Below are 7569 nucleotides of genomic sequence, written 5' to 3'. Positions count from 1 at the left end.
TCGACTCGCCGAGTTCCATGAAGATTGTATTGGACTCGCCGAGTCCGTTCATGCACTCGCCGAGTACCATGAACTCCCAGAACACTTTGCTTAGTCCGGAACGTGGGAGTCACTCCCCAGGACTCTCTAAAACCCTTCCACACTCAACTGGTCCTTATGACCTTCACTGATATAGGACCAAAACCCTTGGACTCGCTGAGTCTATCACATTCCTTACTAAGAACTTCGACTTCTGATGTACAACACTTAACCAAATGATAGATCCAGACCCCTAAACTTGATCTAGCACGTAAAGTTATATAATTTACGTGCATGCATGGGACATTTGAGCTAAAAAGGCTCTAAAATGGTTCTTTTTTGCATGGGGCCTTCCTTGGTGCAAAAAGCAACCTAGATCTGACTTGTGGCTCATAAAATGACATGATACAGAAGCCCAAACCCCCAACCATGTTTGCAAACATGGTTGGCCACCAAAAATGGCTTATAAAAGCCCTCAATCACCTCAAAGAGGGGTCTAACAAATGAATGAGCAAGGTTTAAACTTTATACCTTCCAAAGACTGCAAATGATGAACCAAACTCGAATCCTTCAGTCCCCTCTTGATCCTTCCATGCTCTTCCTTCTTCCTTGAGACCAAAACTCACAAGAATCACTCAAAAAGCCTTAGATCTTCACAAAACGACTAGGGTTTGCTATGAGGAGTGTTTGGGAGCATAATGGGGGAAAAAGAGGCTAAATAAGGTTGTTTAAATAGGGTGCAAACCCCTGAATTAGGGTTTTTGTTCAAACAGCGGCTACTCGCCGAGTCCGGGACTCGATTTGCCGAGTCCGCAACTTAAACCCTGCGCCTCATCCCGCTTCTACTCGGCGAATCAGTCCTTCGACTCGCCGAGTCCAAGGCCAAAAATGCAAAAATAAGGAAGATTTAATAACAGAATACATACCAAGAACCAGGTGCTACAATGTCTTATTGTTGATCTCGTAAATATATATTTTTTTGCTTTGTCATATAATTTTCACTAACTTTATCAAAACAAGATACTATTAACTTCAACATTCTCTAATCATTGACCATTTTAAATATATCTTAGTTATCATCATAAAACGAGTGCGATGGCAAACGGGTAACAAGTTGCACCACTAAGCCTTTTTGTATGCTAAAACCAATTCTTTTGAATACTACATCCATAGATCTATGAGATATAACATTGTTATGCATCTACCTTTGTACTCTATTAAGAAGTTCCACCACATCTAGCGCGAGGAACCCGAACATATCAAATGAAAATGGTATGAACATGTGTTGATTTTCCATGCACGATTTCTCATGTTTAGTGATTTTGTCTGTAGCAGCTTTTAAAACAACCTTTCCCGCCGTGAAACCCTCATCCCTCAAGCCCACAAGAGGAGATACCCTTGTAAGGTCCACACATATGTGTTCCCCTCCAACCCATCCAAAAATCAAAACGTCAGCCGATCTAAAGGTTGATATTCCTTCTGCCGGGTCAATCAAGAAATTCACAGGTGCTTCTTTCTTGACGGAAACCCTGACACACTTAAATATGTCAAAGAACACATCCCTAACCATATTGTGCTTGTATTTGAACCTTGAGAGTTCTTTACAATAAACTGCATGCTTTCCAAAAGAGTCCAAACATACCTTGCTGCACACCGGACGTATCTCGTCAGCTGAAAATATTAGGATCATGAGTCAATATTTGAGGATAGTACGATACTTCATAGGAGACATATGTTGGCCAAACCCATCTATGGGGATAACTAGAAGAAAATCTTGAGCATGTGGTACACGTAAACACTGAAAAATTGCGTTCTGTCGAGCCATCATGTCGAGATGCATTTCCATATCTTGGACATTTTTACTAAAAAGTTCACTCGCTTGTGTATTATGAGATTTAGGGTGGGCGGTGTCCTTAGTGGTAAAACCGCTAAGGTCAAAGTCAGAAAGCTTATTACGAAGAGAAGCCAATGCAAAAGCATAATCAAAATTCATACTATGTTGTTATCTTGTAAGATTTGGTCTTGGAATACCCAAGATCAGGCCCTTGAGAGGCATAATTTTTTTTAGTAGTTAATTTTAAAATAAATAAATAAATAAACTTATACACTTTCACGAGTTCATCTTTGTGAAATAATTTAGAAACCCCCATCTTAATTTGTTACCTTTAGACATATGTAATATTTATAAATTTTATAAAAACTTAACAATTACATTAAATAAAATCAATATAATATTATACACCAAACTAAAAATAAATACTATAGAGTTCATATTTTGCTTTTATCTTTTGTATAATATTACATATATAATTATAAAAACGATAAAATCGTATATAAACATTACGAATTTAATATACAATGTTGGAGATTAAATAAAAAAAATAGTCAAAAATAGCAAGAATTTAAAGGTTAACTATAATTAGGATTTGGACCCTCCGCACGATATTGCGGAAATCGCTATGTTGAAAAACGCAGTGTGATATGGATAAAGTTTCGTGAAACTTTGTCAACATAGATTAAACCTTGAAGCGTGTTTAGATCGTAATTTTATTTTTATAAGATTCAAACCAAACAATTATATATGGAGGAGGCAGACAAAAATAAACGAAAACTATAAAAAAATCATATTAATGACCAAAAACATAACTTTAAAATACAATAAGAAATCAAATTGCAAATTACAAAATACCAATAATTTAACTTAAAATTAGGTCGAAAATTGTTAGATCAAAATTATTTAAAAGGAAAAAACATAAATATAAAAATATGCTTTTACCAGAGTAAAAACATTTATCTACGTAAAGATGATTATTTTGAATGTGGATTGGAATTTAACAATTTTTACTCTAGCCATTAGAAAACAAAATGAACATTATATAGTTCTCACATATAGGTTTTCATAATTAATATATATATATATATATATATATATATATATATATATATATATATATATATATATATATATATATATATATATATATATATATATATATATATATATATAAAAGGGAGTAAAGTGGAACCTTATTTAATAAAGTGGGTTGATTGCACAAAATATTAAACTTAGGACAAAAAATATTGGTAGAATAAAAATTGTTAGTATTATTGACTCAAAATATTACTAACATTAATGGTAAAAAAACACTTTTTATGTTAATTATTAATATTTGACATCTAAAAAACATCGATTGAAATTTTTGAGACAAATATATAAGAAAAATAAATTTAAGGGACTAATAAATACCATATTAAAAGACCGAAGGGTTTTTGATCCAACAGTTTTTTTTTCTTTGAGTTCGATGGTTCAAGTTCCGTTGTGAACATATGTGAATAAATTAGTAGTTTAAAGAAAATATACTACCAAAATAACTTTAAATTACCATTCCACATTTTCACTCTATTTTATCCAATGTTCAGTAGACCGTACCGTTTATAAACTATTCGATATGAATGAACATCAACGATATTTAGTTCATTTAGTTAAATAAACAATCATGAAGAATGGTCTTGTTTTATTTATATTCATGGTTGTACGTTATGATTTAAGTTTATATAAAAGTGGAAGTGGAGCTTCTAGAAGTTATTTATATTTACAACATTTAGATTTCATAAAAATATCAAAGGGACATTAAATCAACAAATCGAACGTGTTGATAATCAACTTATATGGTTCTCATTTTGATGTTTATGTTCATTTACCTTTATTCGTTTATGTTTCTTTTTTTAAGTTTTTTTTTTATGCTCGTTCATGTATATTTGTTTAGCATCTTAACGAATATAAACAAACGAAAACAAACAATGTAATTTGTTAAACAAACGAATATGAAAAAAATCCGTTCGTATTTTTTTGTTTAATCGGTTAATTAGTAATTAAACGAACATGAACAAACTATTGTTCATGTCCGTTATGTTCATTTACATTAATGTATGTGGCAGGTGCCTCGAAGATGAAAACCTAGTTATTGATGTGCAAAATTCAATAAATATGTCTAGAGTTCAAAGCATGATGCGTCCAAAACATTTCTAGTAATCCGTGATTTACACTCACTACTACCCAACGGCCCTAAGTTCGTTTTAATTTATATAAACAAAGTAGGATAATATGAATGGTCACATGTTCAACAAATTATCCAAAATCACTACGCAAGACTTTGGTTATGATGCATAATTAGTGCACCATTAAGACTTAAATTTCAATAAACTTAGTTCAAAAAGGTTGCATAGGAAGACACTTATTTATTGTTACATATTGTTATGCAATTTACAAATTAGAAGGAAAAAAGAAAAACAATTTGAGGGCCAATCAATCAAAGTAGTTGTATAACCCATGTCTTAAATTCAAAAATAATTGCAAGTTTCTGAGTTTGTTTTCTTGAAAACTTTTATTAACATGTATTATCTAAAGTCACGCATATTCAACAAAATAGAGAAATTTTGTTTGGGAAGCTTCATTACTAAAATGTGTGGACAGGCTCCGGTTCTCATTTGAAAACCTGATATCCAAAAAGGACCCGCAACCCAACCGGGTCCGACAATCCAGTACGGGTTCCAAGCATTCCAAGTAAAAAAGAAGAAGCCATATCTTGAGTTTGAAAAGTCAAAGCAATAGATTTTTCAATATTTAGATGGGAGACATTTGATATGATATACATATACCAAAACAAGTAACCATAATAATAACACGAATTTATACACGGATAATAGGAAATATATCATGAATTCAAAGTTGAAACTAGACAAAGTTTTGACAATGTGTTTCATGATACAAGAAGTAGAGTCAAAAAGAAGCTTGTTATCTTGGAAAGTTGATTTTAAATAATGGAGCATAAACAAAGAAACATATGATGAATGAAGGAAGTGTTAGGCTGAAATTTTCATTATAAAAGCCATCACTATTCCCAGGACTGCACCTGCTGCAACCTGCATCAAATCAACCCATTCATTACTCATTACAAAGTTTTTTTTTTTTTTTTTTTCAAACTTCATGAAACTAGATGAGATGCTGTTTGTTTGTTTGTTTCTTACTTAATGAGGACAATGGGTAATGATAAATGGAATTAGACAAAATATGATCATTTTATCCTTACATTCTCAAAAAGAATTTCAATATCTCTTATTAAATCATAACAATATTCATTAGTTTTAGCATGAGAGGAGTTGGGAGGAAAAAAGAAGAATGACAAATAAGTAAAGGCTTAGTATTTTAATACATTATGCCTGGCTTAACCCATTAATGTTATTCTGTTCAGATTAAGTAAAAATCTAGATTATGTGCTTAACACATTAAGCTCATTAGGTAAAAAAGAAACAGCCACTTAATCTTGTAAGCTATGAACTCAAGACACTAAGCTAATCTATCTAAATAAATAAACAAAACAATAATAATAATAAACTTAATTGACTGGTAAGCTATGTATGTGTGTTTCTTTTTGACTTAATGCAAAAAGAATGAGCTAATAGAGCAAGTTAGGGAAACGAGACTTTTCCCATTAAGTCCCAGCTTTTTACAAATTTGCCCTCATTCTTTCCTTTCCATCTCTCAGGTATACCGTTTATTTTCTCAAATATTTTTTAAGCATCATTTATCCAAACAGCAACACTTGATGAGAAAAAAAAAAAGCATTTTGACATAAGAGTCTAGTAATTCCCAAATAATTTCATTTTTGAAAAATGGAATATCATCTTTGAAACAATCAATGGAAATATGGAATTGTAGATTACATAATAATAATAATAATAATAATAATAATAATAATAATAATAATAATAATAATAATAATACATATAGAGAGAGTTGGATTGAACCAAACCTGCAATGGAGTGTGACCAAGTGAATCTCGTAGAGGTCTGACATTGGAAAGTGGATGTTCTGGAGGCAACTCACAGACAATTTGATTCAATAACTGCATTTACACAATCAAATGATTTTCTTATACAAACAATCCAAGAATACTTATGAAAGAAGTCACAGGTCAAAAGTTAAAGGCCATTGACATTTGACAATGACAAAACATAAAAGGAATATACCTCAGCTTGTCGACCAGCATGAAGTCTAACACCAGTTGCATCATACATTACCTGTCAAAGGAAAAAAAAAAAAAGTAAAATTGATGTTAATGATGAATATAGATGTTGATAGATGCATATTAATATGAAGTTATTAAGTAAACAAAAACGTACAACACATGAAAGAACCACTGCAATGGCAAATGATGATGAACCAGTGCCCTCTTGTAAACCTATGCATGCAGTAAGAGCTGTAACAGTTGCAGAATGTGATGATGGCATGCCACCTGAGCTAAGCATCCTTCTTGTATCCCATTTCCTCTCTTTGAACCTGCACATCCAAAAAAACAAAAACTAAATTTCCAAGACAACACTAAAATAAATCCCAATACTTAAAAAAAACACCCAATCTAACTACCACTAAATCCAAATAATAACCGAGTTTTATCGGAAACACACAATAGATTCGCGTGAAGGAGATATAGAGAACGTACCAATGGGTAAACACTTTAAGAAACTGAGCGATAAACAATGACAGAAAAGCAGAAAGAAGAGGGAGATTGGACGGCAAAACGGAGGATTCTGATGAGTAAGAACGGAGACTGGAAGACGCATCAGCCGCTGTGATCACCTCGTCCATTACAAAAACGGAAACAAACTCCCCCCTCTCGCTGTTAATCGTATAGATCTTCCAAAACCCTCATACATCAACGACAACAATTGTGTTGTGGCGATGAAATTTGAAGATCGCAATGAATTTATTGAACTGTAATCGGTAGATGTGGACGGCTGGAGTGGCAATCAGTGAAAGTAAAGCATCTCGCAATTTTTCTGGCGGATGGGTGGACGTCGGCGACGGACGGATACGGCTGGCAATTCCACTTTCCACGCCAAAAAACATAAATTGGGTCAAAAAAACGACACGCCAAATTATTTTGGTTAGATGGGTTCTTCAATTGATCCGTCCGAATCTGACCCGTTTATGATAAACTAACAATTTTTTTTACAGAAATAAAAAACAGAAAAAGGGGTTAAAAGTGATTAAAATCTGGTAATACATTTACTTTGGTAATATATTCATTAAAATTTTAATTTCTTTTTCTTCCATCAAAATAACCCAATAAAATTCAAACTTTCATTCTCGTTAACAATCCAACTAAAATCGTTTTTTTATTTAATATAATGTCTTTATAATTCTTTTATATTATAATCTATTTATAAATAGAAAATCAAAATTGAATATAACAATTGTGTTGATATTATAGTCTACTTATAAGTAAAAACATTATATATATATATATATATATATATATATATATATATATATATATATATATATATATATATATACTAGGTACATCTTAGGTCTGTGCTAAGATATAAAATACCTAGCATGTCTCTAGCATGCAATAATATCTCATAAAGTGCATCATAAATATCTCACTCTCGGTGATAACTCCACTTTCGGTGATAACTCCACTTTCTCGGCTCATCCTCGAAAGTATCACCGAACTCTGTAACTCTACCCCTCATGGGTTCTAA

General features: G+C 32.1%; 1 protein-coding gene across 1 annotated transcript; it reads right to left on the bottom strand.

Annotated features, from left to right (window-relative positions):
* Window positions 1-4674: 4674 nt before the first annotated feature.
* On the bottom strand, window positions 4675-6816 carry LOC145051878 (uncharacterized). Its single transcript, XM_078999710.1, has 5 exons — window positions 6522-6816; window positions 6202-6358; window positions 6049-6099; window positions 5832-5924; window positions 4675-4941 (listed from the first exon to the last, which is right to left on the bottom strand). The coding sequence occupies exons 1-5, from the start codon at window positions 6665-6667 to the stop codon at window positions 4882-4884; spliced, it is 507 nt and encodes a 168-aa protein (XP_078855836.1). The 5' UTR covers window positions 6668-6816; the 3' UTR covers window positions 4675-4881.
* Between the last annotated feature and the right edge of the window lie 753 nt (window positions 6817-7569).

This window comes from Lactuca serriola, chromosome 5, assembly GCF_051521515.1.
Source record: "Lactuca serriola cultivar US96UC23 chromosome 5, Lser_US96UC23_V15, whole genome shotgun sequence".
In the NCBI taxonomy this organism is placed as follows: domain Eukaryota; kingdom Viridiplantae; phylum Streptophyta; class Magnoliopsida; order Asterales; family Asteraceae; genus Lactuca; species Lactuca serriola.
This window is presented reverse-complemented; position numbering and strand designations above follow the sequence as displayed.